At 41.2% G+C, this 26810-nt stretch overlaps 1 protein-coding gene across 8 annotated transcripts in view; it reads left to right on the top strand.

Annotated features, from left to right (window-relative positions):
• Positions 1-26557, top strand: part of HIVEP1 (HIVEP zinc finger 1) — a 140724-nt gene extending 114167 nt beyond the window's left edge. For 7 of the 8 annotated variants that reach the window (XM_025890847.2, XM_025890850.2, XM_025890848.2 and 4 more), the window contains 3 exons: positions 2630-2731; positions 22722-23230; positions 24806-26557. In XM_025890847.2, coding sequence (XP_025746632.1) covers positions 2630-2731; positions 22722-23230; positions 24806-25984 — 1790 coding nt within the window. In that variant the 3' untranslated portion in view covers positions 25985-26557. The remainder of the gene's footprint in view (positions 1-2629; positions 2732-22721; positions 23231-24805) is intronic. The other variant, XM_025890851.2, reaches the window with a different exon arrangement.
• Positions 26558-26810: the final 253 nt, after the last annotated feature.

The raw sequence follows: 26810 nt of genomic DNA on the forward strand, positions 1-26810 counted from the left end.
AAAGGTAGCTAACTAATAAGAGACTTGATTTTAGATGAGGCTGTAGATGTTGCCCTACTGGATTTACTTTGTTGTCCTAGCTGGTGCAGCTCTACTTCTCATCGGCTGTGTCTGGTGGTAACAGAAATAGTGATGTAATGACAGTGCTACATAAATACGGGTATGCAGAGAGAACGAAATGCTGCCCCGTGAATGATCTGCAGTGCGAGGAAATGATGCTTCCCATGGTAATGCCTATAAATCTCTACTTCGTCATTTGTCCTCTTAATTTATTTTATGAGGACATTTTCAAAGGACTTTTAATTGATTTGTTTTCACTGTTTAAAGGTCAGTCAGCAGAAACTGTACAGTGAGCTCGCATCTCTGCAGGATTTACTATCATTTATGTCACAGAAAAGCTAGACACTCTATATGTTGCCCTCAGAACCCGAAACAAAACCTCACATGCTTTCCAGAAGGTTTAGATTAATGTTTATTAAATCTGTTAAAAAATTTACTTATTAATGCCCAAAGTTCATAGCATTGCTAGGGGATATTTCCATCTTAATATGTATATTTTGCATGTTAAAATGCAGATTGTTTGTTTATTTTAACTTATTTAAGAAGTAGGCTAATAAAATAAGTAATAGCTCAAGTTATGAGAAAATGTGCTTATTAAAAGCTTATATTCCCAAATTTGCCTGATTACAATTATCCATTAACTTCTATAAGAAGCAAATAATGTTCTATAGCTGTCCATTTAGGGAACAGAAGCACTTTAAAAGAGACTATTAGTGGAACTTATAATTTGGTTTGTAATATTGTTATTATATTAGAAAGTGCTTTGACTCGTAAGTGGACATTCATATTCAGATGGCCAAGCCATTTTTGTTTACAACTTTTTAATGTGAAAATTTTCAAGCATACAGGAAAGTAGAGATCTGTATAATGAACGCCAATATACCAACCACCTTTTACTAATCATTAACATTTTGCCATATTTGCTTCATGGTTGTTTTTTTTTTTTTTTTTAAGTGTATTTAAAGTAAGTATCTGACACGGCCAAGCCATGTAAGCCAGGTGTCACCTCTAGAATTACAGAAGTCGGAGTTTGATGGGCCTAGACAGTATCTGGTCCAGGCACCCTCTCACACTTGAGCCACCCCCCTGAAGCACAGAGCTCTGGGTTGCTCTGCATACTGACTAGTGGAAGAGTTGGCTTGAACAAGTGTGACCAGGTCCGCGGACTTAGGGCATTTGCAGTGGTCCTGAGGTTCTGTAAATAGAACCGTGTCCCCGGCCCTTCAGTCACTGCCAGCCCAGAGTTGAGAGCAATGATTCAGACATTCTTAACTCTTCTAGATGCTTATTGTCAAATACTAGTTTGCCCCTGCTCACCAAACTAAGTCTTTAGATTTTGTTTTCTCAAAAGAGATGCTTTTCCCTTGTTGGCAGTTTTGTGTGTGTATGTGGCATTATCCACTCAAGCTGCTTCGTGTCCTTAGAAGAATCTGAGGTCTCCCCCTGCATTCATAATCACTTGGGACAAATGTGCCCAGTGGTTTCCAGTTAACCTGGTAATACTTAGCTGCCAAAGGAAATACCTCTTTAGAGATACTATTATGAGACTTCTAGTCAATATGGTGAAGGGAAATTAATGCAGGAAATTCTTTCTCAGGTCCCAGTGAACAGAAATTCTGTTTATGACATAACAACCAAATGTAGTTTTTAAAAGATAGTAAAGCTTGAAATTTAAAAAGGCAAATTCCCAGGTAACAGAAATAAAAAAAGAAACTCAGTGCTAGCATAGTAGTGAATAGACACTTAGAAAATAATAATGATTAAACAAACAGATAAATTTAAAATTAAAAAAAAAAAAGAAATCATGGGGACATCAAAGCCAGATATATTCCCCCAGCCCTGGAGTTTTAATGTCAATCCTGGAATGGAGTCCGAGGCTTCTGATATAAGCCTGGCCCTCCTGCCCAGTGACTTTGGACCATGTGGGGAAAAGGCACCTGCTAAAAAAGCAAAACCCCAGACCTCTGCCATAAAGTAATAGATAGATAGATAGATAGATAGATAGATAGATAGATAGATAGATAGTCAGTCTAGAATTAGTGGTCTGAAACCTAAACTCCCAAGTAGAAGCAATTGGAAAACTGACCCAAGATATGTTTCTACAATCCAGGGTCCTTAATACTCCATGGGAAACAGTCTGGCTGAAGATAAAATAAAAACTACAAAGCATGCAAGGAAACAAGGTACCATGGGGGAGATCCAGCAGACGCAATGTGGGAGGATTCAGACTCCAGGAACCATAGATCTTAGTGCAATCTCCAAAGGACTTTAAACTAAATATAAACTGTTCTCAGAAATAAATGAGGGCAAGAGAATAGAAACCAAAGGCAAAAGTAGACATGATCCAAGTAGAGGAGGCAGATTTGAGAAAGAGAAGTTATTAGTAATAAATAGCAAGGTTATTACAACATATAGATACCAATACTTTAGTTTGTCCAAGTTTTAGTCTTGGAATTGTATAACCACAGTCTGTGCTTTCACTTGAAATAGGAATGGAATTTGCCAGTGTTGACAAATGCAAGAACAAAATAATACTACGTAAGCTTAGTAAACATTCTTTTCCCTTAAGGAAATCTGACAAAACACATGAAGTCCAAGACACATAGCAAGAAATGTGTGGATTTAGGCGTCTCAGTAGGTTTAATAGATGAACAAGATACAGAAGAATCAGGTAAGGCTTTATTCCATATTTTTCATAAATGCTATTTACAATGTGCAATTTTTTTGCGTCCATATGCTTCTTTTCATTCTCACTAATACTTCCTAGTTCTTATTGTCATTGCTGCTTATTTACACGATGCAATAGCCTCCTAATCAGTTTTCCCATCTTTAATTTATCTTCCTTCCCATCCATCCATCCCCACAGATGTTCATCTTACTGAAGCATGTGTCTGGTCATATTACTACTCTGCTGGAAGTCTTTCATTTGGCCTCCCAGATAAATTATGAGCTGCTTGACCTCACATCTTCAAAGTCCGCTATAATCTGGTGTCCACCTGCTTCCTCACCCTTACTTCGCATTTCTTTCTTTCACCTATCCTAAGGCTTACATTTCCTGCTTACATGACATTGATCTGGCTCTCTACCTCTCCAACCCTCCCTTAAACCACACCCCCCCCCGCCTTCAATACCCATGCAAACGTGGCTCCCCATGTGCACTGGGCAAAATCTTCCTCTCCTTCAAGGTCTGGCTCAAATACACTGCTGCCATGAAGCCTTCTCTGATTTTCCCTTCCCACACTGGGGAAAGCCACTTTTCCCTTCTCTCAGCTTCTGTAGTGTTTTATATTTTAGCATTTGCTCTCTGAAAGCATTGAATCTCTTTCTGCCTTATTTTTGAATTATCTACAACTGATTACCTTACCTCCTCACTGAGATTGTTAAGCATCTCCTGAGCAGAATTGATGAAGGAGTGATGCTTGCTTCACCCACAGCCCATGGTGCGCTGCCTTGCACGGAGCAGCTGCTCTGGAAATGTTTGTGGAATAAAACATTTGTTTGCATCCCCAAAATGTTTGTTATTTTGAAAAAGTTAACTGGTTGTTTTCTTAACAGTGTTCGCTCAACAAATATAAGTGTTTATCTCTAACCAATTTTGAGGGAAAATAAACCTGTCCATCTGTTCTGACTCATTAGAGAGTAGAATTATTCTTTCGTAAGTTTTTTTTTTTAAGCCAAGAATTCATCAACCAAAGAGATAAGTTTCCTTTAAAAAGTTGTCTTTTTTTGAAACATTCCCTAAATTAGGCCTTTATTTGCTTGCTATGTTTTAGTTAATATGCATTAGTTTGATATCTAGAAAATTTCCAAAGAGAAAATGGTGAGGACACCATTGAAAATATAGGTAAAAAGTCAAACGCGTTTTAGTCCACCTGACAACCAGTAACATACTAAATGAATCACCCTGAATTTTTTTCTAAATATGCAACAGAAATGACTCACATCTTAAGTGGTACAGCTGATACGATTCAGTATTTTAAGCACACAGAAAGGATTGCCTTTAACTCTGGGGAATAAACTGATAGATTCCTGATAGAAGAAAAAGATAGTCATAACAAATTTAGGACAATAAGGGGCTTTTTTAAGTGTTTTAGGCACCTTGATGCTTTGATACATTTTGGGGATGGCAATATCAGGATTTAAAAGTGCCTATCACATTAACGTAGTGTAACTTTTCTGTCCTAGGAACATATTTATTAAAAGCTGATTTTTTAATTGTCAGAAATTGAATTACACACTTACACATTTAATAGAATTATTTATAACTCACTTCTAATGTAAACAGCTTTTATTTGGTTTATTTTCTGCTCTTAGCAATCATGCAGTAAATTAACTACCATAATGAAGCGAAGAAAAATATTTTTATTTGCTCTATTATTTATTTGCTTTATTATTATTTGCTGTATTGTTATTGTATTGAGTCATTCAGAAGTAAAAAGCTAGGAAGAATGAATAAGAGTTTCAGCAAGTTTATTATTACCCACAAACTAGAAAAGGAAGAAAGTAGAAATGCGAAATACTAATGTCTGAAAAACCTAAGTGTAAAAAGTATTACTACAATATATACTCATTTACATGTTTTACTTCTTTAGGAAGATGTCATAAAAATTAAGTAAAATATCTCTAGAGTCCTCTAAAATTAAAAGAAGGTAGTGTTTATATCCTAAATTTGCATAGGAAAATTAAGTGTGGTTTCCATTAATTATTACGTATTGTTTAAATTGGCTGACGGATGGACTTACATATCTATCCATTCTTTTTTGTATTTCCCAGCTCATTCCAGAAGCACTTGAAGCAGGTTTTAGATTATAACTCAAACTTGATAGCCTAATTCCCTATTCAGATGGGATCTTCTGATAAAACTAGGTAGTTTTACTTGTTTTTCTCTTGGTTAAATTTTTTTTTAATTACTGTAATTATGGGTAGCATACTCAGCTCTTTCACGGTTTTGATTGAATAGTAAATTATAGCATCTAGGTGGATTTTGCCAAGTGCTGTGGCCATACTGGAGGCCTAGTAATTCTTTATGAATATGCCAACAAATATATCCTACTTTTGCTTTATTATGGACTTGGAGTGTAGGTATAAAAGTAGTAAACATTTGTCGTTTTATACCAGTGGTCTTCTTTTCATTATACTGTTTTGTGCTTTTAAAAAAATATTTTTATTTTTTTTAAATACAAAAATATTATGAAGAGTTTTATTACATGCACTCATGTATTTACACCAGACTTGATTATTATATTTTCTCGAATTTGCCTCAGGTCTTTTTCATAAATTCAGTGTATTTTTGAAAAAACCAGCCAAGCACATCATTACACATCAGGTCACCTTTGCCGGTCACTCTACTTCCCAGAGGCAGACACTAACTGTGCTTTTCAGTTCATTTAATGCACATTCATATATCCATGAACAGTAGTATGTGGTTGGTTGGTTTGTGTTTTGAATTTGCATTAACAGTACCACCTTGTATGTAGATGCCTAGAGAATTAATTTTGCTTTCTAATTTTAAATTGTTTTCTAGAACAGTTTCTGTCCCTGCACATCCTTGACTGTATACTCTAAGAATTTAAATTTTGCCCAGTTGGATGAATGAGAGCCTGCCGTCTTTGTGTTTTCTTGATTAGTGTCCTAAGCTTGTGTCTTATTATTCTTTGAAAAGAAGTCCCTCTCCATTAAATCAGCAGTAGTTAGAGATGGGATCTTGCTTAACAGTTCTTCAGATGTCTGTGTTTTTCGGGGAGAAAGTCCAGAAGCCTGCAGTAGGATGCTGCCTGTCTGGAGGGGGTCCTATTTTCTAGTTGAACACTGGCCTCTACATGCAGTGCCCCAGGGCTGTGGTGGCTGGTCTCTTTTCTTTTCTGTCTATATCCACTCACTAGGTAATCTCATTCCGTTTTCTGACAGTAAATACCACCTATCTGCTGCTGATTCCAGTACTCCCTCCAAACTGGCGCATCCATCCGCCTGCTCACCACTCCCACTGGCGAGTCTAATGGGCACCTCAAGTTGGACGTGCCCCAAACTTCCGATTCACCCCTTACATCTAAGAAGCACACTTCCCCAAATGTCTTCTCCCATCCTTCCAGCTGCTAGACCAAACGTCTTAAAGTCATCCTTGATGCCCTTTTGCCTCTTCCTTTAAAGTGTGTTCAGGATCCCATGTGTGTGTGTGTGTGTGTGTGTGTTTCGTGGAACTAAAACATGAGGACAAGGATTTTGTGTTCACTGCCCAGTCTCCGGCTTCTTAGGCTGGTGGCTGGCAAGTGACAGGTAGTAAATAGTTGTTGATTTAATGAAGGACTGGGAGGAAAAAATGACCTACAATCTGTCAGAAAATTCTTGATTATTATTACTTTTAGAATTGGACATGTTAGTTTTCCGTTAAATCCCTTCCCTAAAATCAGATGGTAGCTATAATACAGCATTTAATGCCTCTACCTGTAAAGATTACTTTTAAGTAACACAGACACAGGTAATGTCAAAGCCATGATGACATTTCTTTGTTAATTTGTTAGTTCTTGGTCATGGGATCGATCATTAGACAAGAGGGTAATTCAAGTTATCTGACTATTCTGCTTTTCCATCCTCAGTGATGATCACTCCAGATTGACGAAGATCTGTTTGTCAGTAGTTCCAGAGAAGAAAATTTGCTTCTCTTGTCGATGTGTTCATTCATTCATTTAGCCCTTGAGCAGCTGTAGGTGATGTGCATGGCCGCTGCCCTCAGGCTCAGGAGCTCCCTGCCTGGGCGGCAGAGTTGGCGCGAGTCAGCCTCGGTTGGGATCGGGGCAGGAGCGGGGATGCCTGGTTGGTTGCAGAAGGATGACTAAGGATGTCCCAGAAGAAAGGGAAGGGACTGACTTATCCAGACATTGCTTTATTTGAAAAAGTATTGGTGAGGAGGAGGGGTGAGGGAGGGCAGCATTCTGGACCGAGAGAGTTGCTTGGGCAAAAGCCCTGAGATTAGGAGGAAGGAGCAGGTGCTAAGCATGTAACTGGGACAGGATGTGAGAGTTGAACAGGGCGCATACCTGATGGGGGCCAATAACAGGTCAGACTATGCAAGGGAGCTTTAGCCCGGGAGCGGTGGTTCCAGGTGTCCACTATACTCACTTGTCCTCAGATGTAATCAGAGCCTCTGCTGTGGCAGTTTATACCAATTTCTTGATGTTGTGACACTTGACAGCCAGTATTTCTTTGGTATGACTTTTCTAGTATTTTTATTCTGTTAAACATTCCATAATATGTAAAGTGTTCCTTTGATTTAAAAAGTTTAATTTTTTTTCTTTTTTAATGTCGTCTAAAGTCATTTAAAGCCATTGCCTCTTTGGGCCCATAAACACCTTTCAATCCAGATGATTTTATTCAAGTGATTTTGAAACAAGGAAAGAAAAGATAATAGGGCTTTTAATCCGTGACTCTGGAATTTTCGTTGCTGAGCTTTTTTGTTTTGCTTTTGTTTTTCTTTTCCCCCTGATGCTGCTGTTTTATTTTGTAGTGGGAAATTAGACTGTAATGCCTAAAAGAAGCATGAGTTCATTAAGCGGATGGTCCCATTCAGCAGCAACGATAAAAAATAATACCATGGAGCAAAAGCCTCTTTCTGGAAGGCTGTTTTTATAAAGAGAGCACCTCAGTGCTTCAACATACCTCATTCCCCAGTAGAAGGAGTTTACAAGTTTGGGTGGGAAGTCTGGTATGGTTTTTCCCTTGTGACATCCAATTGTATGTATACATACATACATGCATACATAATTTAGAAACATTGCTCTGCATTTATTAAATTAGGGAGCATTGTTTCCCCTGGAATTAATTTCTGCTCTGTACCAGAGTGACCCGGAGTCACTGTGATATAGAATTCTCCCCATAGAAGGCACTGTCATAAAAGGTAAGGGCTTGATTTGTTCCTGCTTTAATGTTTGTGTATATTTTAAAATCCTGCCCTCATCATCTCCATCAGGATGTGATAAAGTGTAGCAGTTTGTTACAAAGGGTTTCACTTTACTGTCAATTTCCTTTCCCCAGGAAACATACAAATTATTAGAAATACAGTTGTAGCAGATGAAGTGGCTGACTTTAGGAAGGAGAATCAATGTTTTCAAGTATTGCAGTTTTAAATTCTGAAATGTACACCTCCTGCTAGACTGAAGCTCAGGGGTCTGAAGCTGGTCAGTATTGAGTAATCTTCTCTGCCAGCTTCACCTCTCTGCCCCATCCTTGCTCACTGAAGTTTCCCGTCCCCCTGGTCACACAGCCTCCCCTGTGTAGGGATCAGACACATAGTGGTTCCTTGGGAGACTTTAGATGCCCCATAGGATCCTCTGCCCATCTCGACATTCCTGCCTGACCATGTGTTCTCCATCTTCCTGGCCCACTAGATGAAAACGAGGGGTCAGATTGTATTGTGTGATGTAGGATCTTTGCACACAGAACTTGCTGTCTTCTCTTTAATGGTGAACAGTTTTATCAGATGCTTTTGTGGAACCCTGCGATCTTGGTATCATTTCTCAAATTTGTAATCTAGCATAAATCTGATATTAAACCCTGGCGCGGGGTATTGCCAGAAATCACACTGGGCATCCTGTTGCTGCATGTCTACAGTAAACATTCAGGAAAATGCGGAGGTTTGGCTGGCAGGAAGGTGCCACAGCGCCTCTCATGGTTAGCTTTTTTATGTTTATTTCAAAAAGGTAATGATCGCAGTGGCTTTTCCGATGCCTTTCATGCCCACACAATGGCAGTTGTCCAGGGACAGCCGCTCTGGCCCTGTGAAAAGTGAAAGTCTGAAATAACTAAACTGCACCAGCTGACTGTCCTTTGTCACCGAGCTTTACCTAAACACAGTTGAAATTTGTCACTACCAATGCTGATAGATGGTAGATGCCCACTAAAGAATATAGTGATTAAAGAAAAATTAAGTAGCCAGATTCAGAGGCTCCATGTCTTTGGGGAAACCATTCCTCTAAAATGTCGAGGCTTGATCAGTATGAAAATTTCTGGCATTGTCTTCTCTAGATACTGATTTAAGTTCCTATGTAATTTTGATCGCCACGCTGCATATTTCGTCGTCTGACCGTGCGGCAGCTCTGCCAGCAGTGGAGTCCTACAGTGCCTTAAGGAGGACGATTAGAGGGGCACCTGGGTGGCTCAGGCATTAAGCTGACTGAGGTCATGATCTCAGGGTCCTGGGATCGAGCCCCACATGGGGCTCGCTGCTCAGTGGGGAGTCTTCTTCTCCCTCTGCCCCTCCCCTTCCACTCGTGCTCTGTCTCTCACTTTCCCTCAAATAAATAAACAAAATCTTTAAAGAAAAAAAAACGATTAGATTCGGCACACATTAATGAACGTCACATGCCCTTAGATGGTCAATGCTAACGAGACGTGTAACAACTTACTGCATATATTTAAATCTTGATCACCTTGGACATCTAAGAAATGGGGTAGATGTTTTTAAAGGAAAAAAAAATAATCCACAATGGTGTTGTTTGAGAGATCTGATTCTAAATGCCAGACTTTGCAGAGTAGCGCCCAGAAACCTATACCAAGGATAGTGCTTTTAGGTTTACAGGGAAAATTTGGGGGTTTTTAAGAGAGAGAGTGTGCAGGGGGTGGAGGGTAGAGGGAGAGAGAGAATCTTAAGCAGGCTCCATGCTCAGTGCAGAGCCAGACGTGGGGCTCGATCTCATAATGCTGAGATCGTGACCTGAACTGAAATCAAGAGTTGGACGCTTAACTGACTGAGCCACCCAGGGGCCCCCAAAATATTTATTTCTTAAATATTATTACCATTTGGTAATGTCTTAGTCAGCTTATGGCTTTCTGGCAAAAATCCGAGGCTTCTTAGTACTGTATCTAGTTATTCCTTTATGTCTGCCTCATTTTGTCTATTTTCCACAAAGGTTTACTCTGGGCTTATTTCTCCTTAACTTTAGTATTTATTTTCCTGGCATTATCTTCAGTCTTTTTTTTCAAGTTATCTTAAACCCATTCCCTACTGTGCCGACCAGCACAATACTCAGAATGTCCTTCCCTGGGGTCATGTGCATGTCTCTGGTTGCTAAAGAGGGCTTGTTAAAGGTCACTGTGAAATGGTGTGATGAAGGACCCAAGACCCTTGATTTTTTCAATTCCTTACTGCCCTTAGCAACAGTGGGCTGCAAGGCTACCCATTTTATCTTTCAGCCGATGAATTCTTGTGCTAATTTCCAAGGGGAGTAAATTTACACATGCTAGGAACCATTTACTTTTGAATGAAGCAGGAGGAATTAGAAGTTTCTCTAAGCCAGCCATTAAAATGTGGACATTTGGCATTTAAAAAGAAGTTTCCATTTAGTTTAAAACCAGCAGCTCAAGCTGCAGTTATGGTAGTATGTGCTCACAAAAAGTCTCATCCCTCCAGCCAGCTGCACGTGGCGCGCGTCTTCTTTTTGCCAAACGACAGTCTCAGGAGTTTTGTCCCTGTGCCCTTGGGCTAGTAGTGAATACTTTCCTGTTTGCACCTTTTGTGTCACAAACCGTGCTGCCGGCTATTTGCTTTTCATGCCTTGATCCAAAGAATGTTTTTGTCGACAGAGTGCCTGGCCGCAGTGCTCGGATGTTAATACGTGCCCTCGGCTGCCGAACCGGGAGAACCATCCAGTGTGGCCAAGTGCAGCTTCAAACATGGTTCTTGCTGGGGCCCAAGTCTGGGGTACTGTGTGTAAGGGCGTGACGTTAGATCGCAGGATTTAAAACCTGTATCACATTTGCCCTTAAAATTAAATGAATTTTTCTAAATGAAATTCTTGTCGACATGAAACCTGTACAGTATGTTTCTGTCACTGGGATTTTCAGGGAAAGCAGGCTTGCTCCTTTTTAAGAAAACGTTCTGTGCACTTACGAAACTATAATAGCTCTGGAGATTTCTACGTAAGACAAAGAAGTGTCAATATCATTAACGAACGACACAGATACGAGTCTTTTGGTTTTACTTCCTGAAGCAAACGAACGTTAAACTCTGGCCCCTTACATTCTTAATGATGTTTACACCTTTTAAAACAAGCAAAATAACACAACAGCTTATTATTGCCATAGTTGTGGGCTTTAAAAGAATTTTTTTCCCCCAAGTTGCTGCTGTTTGTCTGATTTCTACGTACTATTTCTTAAATGTGTGAGCAAAACAAGCAGGAGCATGCGGATCCCGGAGGGGGTGGTGCTGGCCGCCTGTGAATCCGATTCTTCCAGCAGGTGTCACTGTGGCAGCGATGCGAGGGCAGGCTGCAGTTCATCCCACCCATGCTGGAGTTGCAACTCCATCTTCAGGGAAACTGGGTGACAGAAGTTTATGGAAATGTTTACTTTTGAAAAACAGTAGTGCCGCATTGCCTACCTCTTCTTTCCCTCATGAATTTAAATTCACAGAAATTAAAGGCATTAATTTTCCACTTACATAAATTTTTACCGAGTATTGGAAAAATTTACGAGCAGGGAATGTGTCCAGGAGGACATAAACGAAACAGAACTTGTAAGGGCCACGCATTTATGAATTTGTTAAGCAAGTGTGGGGTTTTTTTATATCTGTCCTAGGGTCCCTGGGGGACACGGAGGGGTAAGCTACAGCCTTTACCCTCCTGGAGTGTTACAGTTGGTATTGTCACACCAAGAAAAGAACAATGGTAGGAGAATAGTAGGAAGGCCATGCATCCCATTGGCATAATGACAGGACTCCGAAGTACATGAAAAGCTGGTTCCACATTTTGGCTTCGATGCTTCCTAGCCATAGAGACGTCTCTTACCTTCCTTGCTAAGAGGAGTTTGATATCACTGCTGTTGTTAGATTGAAACAGGATAGCAGAATGTGGATGTTGGCCGACTTTTTCTGGAAAGGGTCTCATAGTGAATATTTCAGGTCTCGTGGGTCATACAGCCTCTGTCATGACCACTAACATTAGTGGCTGTGACCAAAGCCTGCCTTAGTTTGTAAACCCCTGAGCCTGCTACATGCCAGGAAAACTTTACTGACGAGAACAGGCAGCGAGCCACGTGCTTGCCAAGGTCGGATGTAACAGGAACTCTGTGTGGCACGCTGTGGTAGTTCTTACACAATGTAACGTGCTACAGCAAAGTGAACAGTACCACAAAGTCCTAAATGGTAAGTCTTTGGAGTAGTTAACGAGTCTCTGGTCTCGCCCTTGCCGGCTGGTGATCACAGACAAGTCACTTTTCCTTTCTTCGTCTTCTGTCAGCATGATTTCTGAGGCGGTAGTGATAGTGTGCTTTGGGGGTAGGAGCAGGGCTAAGGGGACGGTGAAGTTGTATGAAAGGACTTTTATTAACAAGAATCCAAACAAGAGAACAGAGTTGGTAGGCTCTGCCTTGGCACTATGGGTATTTGAAAGGATGCCATTGTCTTCCATTCATTTCAGCTACCCATTTTCTCTTTTGTCTGTCACCCTAGAGTATCAACCCTGTTTAACAAATATGTAATGATCCAGAGTTCATTTTCAGGTTTCCAGACTTGGAAACTTGCCCTTCAGGAGTTTCAGGACTCAGCACATGCAGAGATAAACATTACTCACTCCTCCTGGAGAAGGAAAACTACAGCAAGGAATCCCGGCCCTTGAAGCTGTAGGCCCGTGGCTCTGTCCAGGGAGAAAGAAAGGTCCAGGGAAGCCACCCTGTGGGCCTTCCCACCCATCATACCTCCAACTTTGATCTGAAACTTGGCGTGATCAAGGCAAAATCAGATTAACATGGAGCCAAATAGTTTTACCCCTTCCCCATTAAACAATATATGGTGTTCTTTTTAAATCCTTCACGTAAATTGCGTGTGTGTGTGTGTATACATAATATATATAATTTAAAGATTTATACTATAAGTATTCTTAAACTTCCATAGTCACTATAAAATGCAGTGTATTTGTTGTGAAATTAAAAAGGTTGAGTTATTTACATTCTTCTTGGAGATTGCATTTTATATGTTCTACTGTTCATAATCAAATAATTATATGAAACTTAATTTTTGTACCTATAAACATTCAACTCATGCATATTTATAAGCTGGTTTAATTTTGATAATTTATTGTTGACCTTTCAGGTCACTCTGTAGTTAGATTTTTAAAATAGGACATTTGAGGGGCGCCTGGGTGGCTCAGTCGTTAAGCATCTGCCTTCGGCTCAGGTCATGATCCCAGGGTCCTGGGATCAAGCCCTGCATCAGGCTCCCTGCTCCGCAGGAAGCCTGCTTCTCCCTCTCCCACTCCCCCTGCTTGTGTTCCCTCTCTCGCTGTGTCTCTCTCTGTCAATTAAATAAATAAAATCTTTAAAAAAAATAAAATAAATAAAATAGGACATTTGAATGTGGAGCGTTTAGCAGAGACTCAGGAGCCAGACAAAACCTGGGTTTGAATCTCAGCTCTGACACTTGTGAGCTGTGGGCTTGACCCTGTAAAATAATTAACTACAGTTTACATTTTTTTAATCCTTATCTGAGAAAATATCCAGTCCTTAACTGCGTGTTTTAGTTATGATCAAATAGTATTGGTGTGTATGTAGTGCAAAGCCAGATTCTCCTCGAGTCCGGGTGGCTAGAACCATATACATAACTGACTAAGAGATGCAAAACTAGGTACAAGATACAAGGTAGGAACAGTTGTAGGTGCTAAAAGCTTAACACATGTATGTAGGTTATGGTGTGTTGGGGAGAAATTTCCTGTGCTTTTAAATTCACCAAGAGGAGCATTGGATTTGGTTTCAAGAATTAATAGTTTCCTATTAAACAATAGGAAAGAGAAAATTGTTTATCAGAAAGAGAAGTCTTGATGAGTGTAAGAACAGCAGGGAAGTGGATATTGTGCAAGCTTATCTGAATGAGACAGAATATTGATGTTGAGGGAGTAAAATAAAGACCCTGGAGCACTGGCAGATTGTTTGTTTGTTTTATGCAGCTTTCCAAAAGATAATTTTAATCTTAACAGAAAAGCTGCAAAGCGCATATAGAGAATTCCTGTATACTCTTCACCCAGCTTCCCCGTATGTTAGCATCGTGCAGAACTGCAGAACGTTTGCCAACACTAAGAGATTAACTTCAGCTCAACATTAGTAACTGAAGTACAGAAGTGACTTGAGTTTCACCACTTTTTCCACTGATGTCCTTTTTCTGGCTGAGCATCTCCTTCAGAATCCCACATGGCCCTTGGCAGTCATGGCTCCTTAGACTCCTCTCATGAGTTCCTCAGTCTCTGATGTCTTTCATGACCGTGCCATTTGTAGGGAATACTGATCAGTTATTTTGTAGAATGCGGGCTTTTCTGGTGTATGCTCATGAATGGACTTGTGGCAGTGTTACCATATCAGGATTATGTCCATAAGTCATTATGTCATTATGTCGATAAGTATTACTGGTCATGTTAACCTATCTTACTTGGCTAATCTTCCGGGACTTTCTGCTGTAAACTTACTGTTGTTCCCTTTGTAAATATTAAATGTTTGTGGGATATACTTTGAGACTATGCAGATACCCTGTTTAGACACTGGTGGATCTTGCCTACGATAAGTATTACTAGGGTGTTCTGATTTATTAACTGGAATTTTTCTTCAAGGAGAAGTTACCATTTCTCCATTTGTTCTTTCATTCTTTCATTCATTTACATCCATATGGACTTAAGGATATATATATATTTTATTCTTTGGGTTATGAGCAGTCTTACTGTTTTTTATTGTGTAGCTCAAGTTCTCATTGGCCGTTGAGAGCTCTTTGAGGTCTGTTCCTGTGCCCTTTTGATGGGCCCCATCTTTTTTTTCCTTAACAAGTTCCTTATTTTCTCACACACCAAAATGTTTCAGCCCTGACATCAACCATTTCTCCAAGGACCTCTGGTTCCCCCTACTGGAGAATGGTATTTAGAAACCAAGATCTCACTAGGTGGTGTGTTCATTGCTACTGACCTGTCATTGCTCTGTCCTCCGTCACTGGGTAGAGTTAGGAACCATATGTACATATGCTAACTCCTACTTCCACACACATCTGTATTCATTTCTGTATCTTGTGGGGGGAGCATGTATACACACACACACACACACACACACACACACACAGACACGTATGCCATATACATGAATGAAACATGAGTCCGTACTGTTAGTCCCAATTCCAGTCCACACAGTTGATTCTAGCCTTCTCTTTTTCTTTCCCTGGTAGTGAGGAACCTGGTCCCCATCTACGCTGTGTTTGCATATTTGTTCAACTCTAGGACTTTTTTTAAAGATTCATTTATTTATTATAGAGGGAGGGGCAGAGAGAGAGAAAGACTCTGAAGCAGACTCCCCGCTGAGCATGGAGCCTGACATGGGGCTTGATCCCAGGAACCATGAGATCATGACCTGAGCCAAAACCAAGAGTCGGACACCCAACCGACTGAGCCACACAGGCGCCCCTTGTTCAACTCTAGTATTAATGAACCAGTTTTAGAAATCCTAACCCACCTGCAAAAGAAACAGATTTACACTTACAGTCAGTGTGTGTGCAGTTCGTTTTGTCTTCAGCCTTCACCTCATCTGGTCAGAACCCTCACCCAGGGTGGGGACCTTTCTTCCCACCCCTTCAGAGTGGTTATGCGGTTCACTGGTACTTCGGTTAGGGTCATCTGTCTCAGCTTGCATACCATCTAGGGTACATCCCACATCCTGGCTGATTAGGTTTCTATTGACATACTGTAAAGTTCACTTCATGGCGTTCAGCGCACTCCATGGCAGTCTTTGACATATGCGTAGAATGGTATGTCCACCCCCACAGTTCCATACTGAGGAGTTCCATCACCCCCCCCAAATTTCTCTGTGCCATTCCCTTATAGAGAACTGCTTCCCCTACCCAAAAACCCCTAGCAACCACTGATCTCTTTTTTTCCCTATAGTTTTGCCTTTTCCAGAATGCCGTATGAAAAGAATAATAGAATGAGTAGCTTTGCGGGTCTGACTTCTTTCACTTAGATCATTTCTTTTGTATTGTTGAGTAGTATTCCATTGTATTGATGTGCTATGCTGTAGTTTGTTACCACAGACCAGTGGAAAGATCTGGATTGCTGCCAGTATTTGGCAAATATGGATAAACCTGCTGTAGGACATTCACATGCAGGTTTTTATGTGAATATAAGTTTCCATTCCGGCGTGGTTTGATACCAGGAGCAGAATCTCTGGGTCATATGGCCAGTAGAGGTTTAGCTTTATAACAGATGGTCAGACTGGTTTTCAAAGTGTCTGTAGCATTTTACATTCCCACCAGCAATGTGTGAGAGTCCAGTGTTCTGTTACCTTACCAGCACATTTTGAAAAAAATATTCTAATAGGCGTACAGTGGCATTTCACTGCAGTTTTTATTTGCATTTCTTCGACTGATGATAATGAGCATATTTTCATATGGTCTTTGCTTTCCAGATGTCTTCTTTGGTGAAGTGTTTGTTCAGAAATTTTGCCAATTTTTTGAAGTGGGGTATTTGTTTACTTACTGTTGAATTTTGATATTTTTAAATATGTCCTAGACACCATTTCTTTGTCAGAAATGTGATTTGCAGGGGCGCCTGGGTGGCTCAGTCGGCTGAGCGTCTGCCTTCGACTCAGGTCATGATCCCAGGGTCCTGGGATCAAGCCCCACGTCGGGCTCCCTGCTCAGCAGAGGGCCTGCTTCTCCCTCTCCCTCTGCCTGCCGCTCTGCCTACTTGTGCTTTCTCTCTTTATCTCCCCGTCAAATAAATAAGTAAAATCTAAAAAAAAAAAGAAAAGAAATGTGATTTGCAGAGCTTTTCTTGCAGTCTCTGCTTGTCTTTATTCTTTTTTGTAGTGTTTTTCTCAGAGAAAAAAAGGGTTTTTTTAAAATATTAATGAAGCCCAGTTTATCAGTTTTTTTAAAATTGTGCTTTTGATGTCATAGTAAGAAATCTTTGTCTACTCCAAGGTTACACAGATTTTCTACAGTTTTCTTGAAGAAGTTTTACAGTTTTATATTTTACATTTACATTGAGTTATTGTGTCAGGTATAAAGTATGTGTCATTTTTTGTATGTGGATGTCCATTTGTATCAGCAACATTTATTGAGAAGACCGTCCTTTCCCCATGGAACTGCCTTTGTCAAAATTTAGCTAACTATATTTGTGTGGTTTTTATCTCTGGATTCTCTCTACTCATCTGTTGGTTCCTATATGTCTGTCCTTCTGCCAGTACCACACAGCTTGGGTCTCAGTTCTTTAACTTCTTTTCTTTTCCAAAATGGCTTTGGCTATTCTCGTTTCTTTTCTTTCCCCTAGAAATTTTAGAATCAGTTTGTCAATATCTGTAAAATGCTTACGAGATTTTTAATGGAATTGTATTGCATCTATAGATCAAATTGGGGAGAAATCCTTTCTTAACAAAACTGAAATTTCCAGTCTGTGAATATAGTATATCTTTTCATTTATTTCTTGTCTTTGGTTTCTTTAATTAGTATTTTCTAGTTTCCAACATACAGATCCTTTTTTAAATTTATACTTAGATTTCATTATTTTGGTACTATTTTAAATAGTATTGTATCTTTATTTTTGAATTCTAGTTCATTGGTGGGTCATAGAGTTCTTACAAGATTTTTTTTACGATTTTATTTATTTGAGAGTGAGAGATAGCGAGAGAGAGCACGAGTGGGGAGGAGAGGGAGAAACAGGCTCCCCACTGAGCAGGGAGCCCAACAGAGGGCTAGATCCCAGGACCCTGGGATCACTACCCAAGCCGAAGGCAGACGCTTAACCAACTGTACCCCCTTAATAATTAAGATTTTTTTATTATCCTTTCAACATCTATGGGTTTGTAGTAATAGCCCCTTTTTCTTTCCTAATGCTGGTAATTTGTCTTTTTTTCCTCGCCAGTATTACTTGATATTTATCAATTTTATTTCTTTTTTCAGAGACCCATATTTTGGTTTCATTGACTTTCTCTGCTTTTCTTTTGTCAACTTCTTTATTTCCATTCTTATCTCTCTTATTTACTTTCTGCTCCCTGCTTTGGGTGTTGATTTTGTTTTCTTTTTCTAATTTCTAAAGGTGAGAACTCTGATTATTTATTTAAGACCTCTCTTCTAATAGAAGTGTTTGATACAGTAAATTTCCCATTAACCACTTCTTTAGCTGCCTTCCACAGTTTGCATGTTATATTTTAACTTTCATGTAGCTCAGAGTATTTCTGACCTTTCTTTGAGACTTTTTCTTTGACCCAAGGATTATTTAGGAATATGTTAGGTAAATCTGGAATACTGGGGGATTTTCAGGTATCTTTCAATTATTGATTTCTAGTTTCATTCTGTTTTCATCCAAAACATACTCTATATGACTTGTATTAATTTAAATTTGTTGAGGTTTGCCTTGTGGCTCTGAATATGGTATATATTGGTAAATGTTCCATGTATACTTATAAGGAAAGCATATTCTGTTGTTGGGTGGAATGTTCTACACCTGTCAGCTGGGACAAGTTATTTGATAGTGTTTTTCAGGTCTTCTGTGTTCTTACTGACTTTCTGTATACTTGTTCCATCAATTACTGAGAGTGGAATGTTGAAGTCTTCAACTATAATTGTCGACTGGTTTATTACTTTTTTCAGTTTTAGCCTTATTTATCTCAAGGCTCTGATTTAGTTGCTACACTTTTAGGATTATATGTGTTCATAGTGAGGCAACCCCTGTATCATTATGTAATGTTCCTGTTCATTCTTGATAATATTCTTTGTCCTGAAATCTACTTTGTCTGATATTAGTATACTAGTTTTTCCAGCTGTAATTAATGTCGTAAGGTATATCTTTCTCCAAACTTTACTTTCAATCTATTTATATTTAATAGGCTTCTTGTACACAATATGTATACTTGGCACTTGCTTTTTTTTAATCCGGTCTAGCAATTTCTCTCCTTCAATTCATGTGTTAGACCATTCCTTTTAATGTAATTTTTCATGTAGTGGAATAAAATCTATTACCAGCTGTTTTTTTATTTTTTTTCTTTCTGACTTAATTGAGCATTTTTTATGATTTTGTTTTATCTCCTCCTTGACTTTTAAAAAATGTAGGTGTCTTCCTTCAGAGAATGCTACATTATTTCACAGGCAGTGTAGACCCTGTAACAGCGTGTCACTTTCCTCCTTTCCATCCGTTGTGCTGTAGGTTTGTACCTTCTCCATTTACGGGTGCTATAAACACACAGCACACCGTGACTGCTGTAGACCTTCGATTGTCTTTTAGAGAAAGCAAGTAAAACTTTAGAGAAATAGTTTTATCTTTATCCTGTCTCTGGTGCTTTCATTTTTGTGTGTATGTAGATCCACATTCCCATCTGATACCATATCCTCTGTGCCTAAAGAGCTTACATTAACATTTATTGTCAAGTAGGTCTGCTGACAATGAATCCCCTCAGTTTAGGTTTTTCTAAGAAATCCTGCATTTCTCCTTCATCTTTGAAAATTATTGCCAGTGAGCACAGAATTCTGGGCTGGACCATTTTCTTGTTGTCATTGTTACTTTGTTTTTCATTTGTAGCATTTCATTTCATTCTCATTCATAGTTTGCATGTCTCATCTGAAATTCCCACTGGACATTGCAGGTTGTCCACCTTTCCCATTAGAGCTTTTAACACATCATTTATTTTAAATTCTCTGACACGTCTAATGTCTGTATCACATCAAACTGGTTCTGATTGCTTTTTCTCTTCTGAGTATGTTTTTTTTTTCCCTGCCTTTTTGTATGCCTTGTAATTTTTGTTGAAAGCTAGACATCTTGTATAAGACAGTCTTCCTGCCTCCTAAGGGGTGTGCCTCTCCTGCAGGGCCTTTAGTGCGGGTGTTGAGTTTCTCTAGTTAGGAATCCAGCAGGGTGTGAGAGATTTTTGTAGCTATGGCAACTCCCACAGCACCAGAAGCTTCAGATTCCTACAGAGATAACTTGTCTTTGGGGTGTTGGGTGGATTATGAGAACAGTGCCTGTTTCAGTCCCAGTTTTAGGTCTTCCCTTTGTACTGTGTCTCAGTGAGAGTCACTCTCCCCATTCCTGTTCTTCTCCTGTCCCTTGCCCAGCAGTTTTGTTTTGTTTTTTTAAAGATTTTGTTCATTGATTTGACAGAGAGAGACACAGCGAGAGAGGGAACACAAGCAGGGGGAGCGGGAGAGGGAGAAGCAGGCTTCCTGCCGAGCGGGGAGCCCGACGCGGGGCTCGATCCCAGGACCCTGGGATCATGACCCGAGCCGAAGGCAGACGCTTAACGACTGAGCCACCCAGGCGCCACCTGCCCAGCAGTTTTGGGCTGTTATCTGTCACTTAGAGGTCCTAGCTCGGCATTAAGGGGTGAAGAGGAGGACAGGAAGCCACCTGTGTTCTGATTCAGCCTCAGTCGTCCACATGTACCAGGTTCTTAGGTTTCTGGGCTGTGGCCCTTGTGTTTCCCCACCACTCCCTCAGCTCCTGTGGTAGACTCAGCTGGTAATCTTGTCACTCCTCAAGGAGTAGAGCTGTGTTTTTTCTTCTGTTCCTCCCCTTTCCCCAATGCAGTAAGTTTTCAGCAGTGTCCTGAAGGCAGCAATGCTTGTGCCCTTCTCTTCACGGCGTAGTTTTTCCCTAGTGGGGAGAGGGGGAGTGGATCCAGGTGGAATGTCTTGCCCCTTCTCTATGGCTACCCCTCCTGTCCCCCAGACCTGCATCACAGTGGACACTGAGCGCTCTTTTCTGTGAGCACTTGAATGGGGTTCATGGCATAGAGCCTGCAGGAGAGCGCAGCTTCAGAGGATTCACACAATCCTGCCAGACCATAGTTGGCTCTAACCAGCCTGTCAGCTGTTTAGCTGAACTCCTCTGCCAGTGTCCCATTGCATCCACTTCAGATGATGCAGGCTTGGTGTCTTCTCTCTTCCTGCAGACACGGTCTCTGCTTGGAGCTTGGACTCTTTGATTGACTAGGACCTCGGCTTTACGAGGAATATTGAAGAAGTCGTAAATATAAAAGTAAGACTGTTCTCTTTTAAAACAGAATAATAGTTTTTAAGGTAAAGCAAATTTCATCCTAGTTAGACTCCGTAGCAGGGCTGACCTCTGATGAAATCAGCCTCCCTCTCCAGTCACCTGTTCTCCTAATCATCTGATGTCTTCTGGTTTTCTTCAACTTTCCCCTTTAAGAGAAAAAAAAAAGTATCTAAAAATGTCTGATTTGGCACTGTTATGGCAAACTCAAATTGGGAATGACACTTCAATTTTAGAATTTCAAACATCAGATAGGGTTGCAGAGAGGTATCTGTGAGGCGGAAGACAGGGCATTTACCCCAAAATCACCCATTCCATCTCTAGCATGGGCACTTGGTGGGATTCAGTAAATCAGTGTTATTTTATAGCAAAACAGCAGAAGCCTTAAGGCAAAAAGCAAATGAAATCACATTTTAAAGTAGCCTACATGCATATGTTTTGTCCTTGAATGTTTTAATTCTAAAAGTAACATGTACTTGAGATAAACAACTTAAAAATTCTAAACCATTCCATCTTCTTGAAATAATTGATGGACACCCTCAAATGTTTTGGTGTCCATCCTTTGAGACTTTTCTCTAAGAACTTATCTTTGTACAAGGAGTAGTAAAATAAATTAATATGCAGACCATTTGGAATATGCAAGAAATAAACCTCTTCAAAATATATGTGTAAAAGCAGAATGTTAAAAAGTATGTATAAATGCAGAATGTTTCAAAGCTAAGCTAAATACAGTGTGATGTCTCCTTTATTATGGCTCCTGACAAAGAATTGGGGTAGAGGTTTTGCATTCATCTTCCTCCATTTAACTTTCTAAAGTTTATTAGCTTTCTAAGGGAAAGCACCTTTAATTTTGTAAGATTTTTAAACAGGTAAAGTTTTAAATCAGGTTCCACATGAGCTCATGAGAATTTTGAAACTATTTGAAACCTGGACCTTCTTGAATATTCTTTGTTAAACACAGTCCCATATGAGTTTATGAGGCTGATATGAATGACTTTTAGTTAACGTTCCTCTTCCTGTGAGGAGTTGAATTAATCATAATGAAAGAATGATGGGAAAATTTAGCACCTCTCTTAGTAAAAAAGACAAGAAAAAGTAGAAGTCTTAAATATGAAAGAATATTACTACCCAGAGGACAACGGAAACATGTCTAAAATACTATTCACTTATTAATTCAAATATTTGATAGAATTATTAAATAAAATTATTTCACTTACAAATACAAATGGCATCAGGTTTTTTTGGTTTTGTTTTAATTTGTCCAATGAAAAGGAGATACAAAGAAGTAGAGAGCGCTCAGGAAGAATTGTGTTGAACTCTGTCAAATTTTTGTATATCTTTCAGTCTTCTTTAATAGTTGCGGCCTTTGTTTCTGATTTCCTCGATACATTGCCCTTGCCTGTGTACTCTTCCGAGGTCCATTTCATGTTCCGCATCCCTAACAAGTGTCCTGGCCATGCTGCTCTCTGGCAGCACCTCCCCTCTCTGATTCCTGACGGACTGACCTGTTCTTCTCCTCGGCTAACCTGTGGGCTTTTTGTGGGTAGAGCCCTCGTCTGTTCTATTCCTCACAGCATTGCTAAGCTTATAAAAAAAAAAGTGACAAAAGGTTGCATTTGTCCACATGCAAAACATTCTATAACATAGCCCCTTGGTTGTTTTTATTAGATGAAAAGCAGAGATTTGGTTTCGAGCGGTCTGGGTATGACCTTGAAGAATCGGATGGCCCGGATGAGGATGATAATGAAAATGAAGATGATGATGAAGACAGTCAGGCTGAATCTGTCTTGTCAGCAGCTCCCTCCGTTACGGCCAGCCCGCAACACCTTCCATCTAGAAGTAGCCTCCAGGATTCTGGGAGTGTGGAGGACATCAGGATTGCCGACTGCTTCTCTGGGGTGCACACAGACCCGATGGATGTTCTGCCCAGAGCCTTGCCTACCAAGATGACCGTGCTAAGCACAGTGCAGTCAGACCGTAGCAGGAAGACAGAGTCCCCGGCAAAGACCAGGCAGCGTGGAACAAAAGACGGAGAAGAACCAACGACTCCCGTAGACTCTTCTCAGTCCCCTGAAGCTGCACCCAGATCCCCTTGTCACCAGATGTCTGTAGACTACCCGGACTCAGAAGAAATTCTGGGAAGTTCTGTAGCAGGAAAGACTATCACTTTAACACAGGTAAATGCTTTGTTGTTGGTTTCCTTCCATTTACCCTGTTAAATAGGGGGATTCTAATGACTTAAGAAAATAATGTACTTAAATTATTTATTTCTGGCTAAATCAGTTTGTTTAGGCTTAATTTTTTGTTTTATTGGAAGGCAAAGGACATTTATGTCTTTTGGCTTCTTGCTAGGTATTTTAGTCACAGTTCACATACTGGATCATAAATCTGTGAAAGAACCAAATGGATCTTTAAAACTCTGTTTATTTGAAAAAAAATATGTATGTGCCCCTTGGGAATATGAGCCTTGGGACCTGTTTGTCTCCGTGCTTACCCTGAGTTCTTTTTCCATGGGCATTGATATGATGGATTTGCACTAAATTATCCAAACATTTTACAGTTTGCCCCTGTCGGCAAGACAGCTACCAGTTTCTGTGGCAGAGTTGGTGTGACCCAAATAATGTAGCAAGAAGTTCAGTTTGCTTGAATGATCAAATTGTTGTGGCAGCTTTAGAGAGCTTCCTGCCGGAGAATCAGCTCAGGGCCAGACACAGGCCTACGGAGGCACGACCTACGTGTGCTGTGAATGGGTCTCTGCTTTTACCCCTGGTGCGGCTCATGAGGAATGTTTAAATCTCTGACGAATACATTCATCTCCCTGACACTTGTCTTGCCTCAAGTACGGATTGATGATGGCCATAGGATTTATTTCTAAATGTGGCAGATTTTGGTTTGCGAGGTGACCCTGGAGAAACATAAAGACTGTGCAAGCTCGGATTTCTAGAGACTATTCTAAATTAATATAATTTAACTTAATGGCATTAATACTTAAATTATATTTGGTATTTAAATTAGTACATGCGTTCATGTAGCTCTGTAATGTAGATATTATCAAGAAAAAGCTAATATTTAGGTGATAATCTTGGGCAGGAGGGAGATTGGCAGGCTTTGTCCCTTTTCCTGACTTCCAGATTTGGTCACCTGTGCTCTCCGCTTCTCTAGCCTAAAATCACTGACACATCTGCCAGTGCCTGGAAATCAGGTTTTCAGTAGATATTTCATAAACTTATGAATGAAGGAACGAGGGAATAAACAACTGCAGACTTTTTTTTATTAATGACAACACTTTATTTCAAAAATGAGTAATCCAGTTGATTTTCCATTTGAGTTGACATTCATAGCTAACTCATGTTGCAGTTCCTCAATAACCCCTGATCTCTAAAATAGGGTAGAGCTGCTGGTGCCAGCAATAATAACAATAACAACAGGTACAGAACAACAGCGGTATACTTATGGCTACGTCTCAAGGTTAGTTTCTGTATAAATGAGACAGCACCCGGGAAATTTGTTCGAAAAATGCGAAGTATTGTACAAAATGTGTTGCTGTTATTTGTATAGAGATTAAAGGTATAATGGGTTTTTTAGTTGGCAATTCATTTCTTAAAATGAAAACCTCATTTTCAGCGAGCTTGTAATTCATATACAAATATACATGCTTCCGCCTGGTTGGGAAGAACAGATTTTATGCCAGCAGTTCAGCTCAGTGACTGAGAGGGCCGTGCTGTAAAAGGGTTTTGTCTCCTGCCTTTCAGAGCGCAGCATCTGTACGGCCTCCTCCTCCTGCGGCCGCGCGCAGCCCCCAGACAGCAGCGGGGGTTCCTTCGGGGGCCTCGCCGCAGCCTGACGCCCAAGAACAGAAGCAGCAGGTGAGCCTCCAGCCGCCGCCAGGCCTGCCCTCCCCCCAGACCCATCTGTTCAGCCACCTGCCTCTGCATTCTCAGCAGCAGTCCAGGACGCCCTACAATATGGTTCCGGTCGGCGGAATCCACGTGGTACCGGCCGGCCTCACGTACTCCACGTTTGTACCCATCCAAGCAGGGCCAATGCAGCTGACGATTCCGGCCGTCACCGTCATTCACAGAACTGTGGGCACCCCCGGGGATTCCGCCACGGCAGTTTCGGGCACCACACGCGCCGCCGGAGTGGCCGAATTAAGCGGCGTCGTGCCATGTATTCCCATTGGCCAAATCCGCATGCCGGGCCTTCCGACCCTCGGTGCCCCAGGCCTGCAGCCGCTGCCGTCCCTGAGCATGGAAACCGTCAACATCTTGGGCCTCGCCAACACCAACGTGGCCCCGCAAGTGCACCCCCCGGGGCTCGCCCTGAACGCCGTGGGGCTGCAGGTTCTGACGGCAAACCCTGCCTCGCAGAGCAGCCCCACCCCTCAGGCGCACATTCCGGGCCTCCAGATCGTGAACATCGCGCTGCCTACCTTAATCCCCTCGGTCGGGCAAGTGGCGCTCGACGCGCCGGGCGCCCCCGAGATGCCGCCCGCCCACAGCAGAGCGCGGGAGGCGCCGCCCCAGCCCGCCTCGGCGGCCAGCGCCCATCCCGGCAGCGGCGCCACGTCTCCTCAGGGGTCTCCTCAGGTCCAGCGGGCAAATGCAAAAAAAGTTCCAGATCCCTCCGCCCCCTCCAGACCCCCGGCCGGGCCCGATGGCTCCAGTAAGGTGGACGCAGGGAAGGCCGCCTCAGTGAATCATGTGAAGCCCAAGCCTGAACTCGCGCCCGTGCACGGCCGGCCGGGGGCCGCCGCCGAGCCTCCGCTGCCGGCGCGGCCCGAAGCCGCCCCGGAGCCGCCCGGCCCGCAGGCCCCCTGCACGGACAGAGCGGCGCGCAGGCCCGCGGCGCGGCCCCGGAGGCAGGCCAGCGCCCCGTTCAGCGACGTGAGTAGCGACGACGACGAGGACAGGCTCGTGATAGCGACCTAGGGGCTCGGCGGGGGGCGGGGGGGCTGGTTTCGTTTGGTTTTTTGGTGGTGTTTTTTTTTTATATAACACTCAAAGGTTTCTTTGAAAACCCTTCTTTCCTTAAAGCACATTTTTTCTGACATAAACTCATGACTAATCTTTGTGCAATCATGAACTTTTGACCAATAATTGTTGTTTTGTGTCCGCTCCGGCCATTTTTGTACATGTTGTATAGACACTTGTGCCTTTTAGGAGTTTATGTTTAGAAGCTGTACAGATTGTTGAATATCTATATACATAAAATATATATTATATATGTACATGAAAACCAGGTAGTTATTTGTGTTTAGAAAAAAAAAAAACCTGTCAAATAAATCAAATGATTAAATTATATGTTGCACTGTTAAATATAAATTTTTATGGCTGTGGGGCAGAGTTTCTGTGTATAAATTAGTATGTAAACTCCATATTTATTGTATTCATATTCGTCTTTGAAAATGGGTCTGTCCTTCTTGTGTAAGACAGTAACTTTACACTTCAGACAGATTTCCTGTGTCATGAAATGTTTCAGTAAAATATTGTTTACTGACTTTACCATTGCTTAAGTCGTGCCTTCTTTATACACCCGGTATCAGTGTTCGGAAAAGAGCCATAGGTCACATGTGTGGAAACCACCCCTAGTTTTGAGAAATGGGGGCTTTACTGGTGTTGCGACCGCGTGAAACTCTGAAACCCATACAACTGAGAGCCCTGTTTTTCTTATTTGTGAGCATTCATTTTATAGCTATTAACTTACAGAAGGTTCAGTACTTAGGAACACTTTCTGCAAAATACGTATAGCATACAG

Source organism: Callorhinus ursinus, unplaced genomic scaffold (genome assembly GCF_003265705.2).
Source record: "Callorhinus ursinus isolate GAN/ISIS: 27379988/994484 unplaced genomic scaffold, GSC_fseal_2.0 scaffold26, whole genome shotgun sequence".
NCBI classification, from domain to species: Eukaryota; Metazoa; Chordata; class Mammalia; order Carnivora; family Otariidae; genus Callorhinus; species Callorhinus ursinus.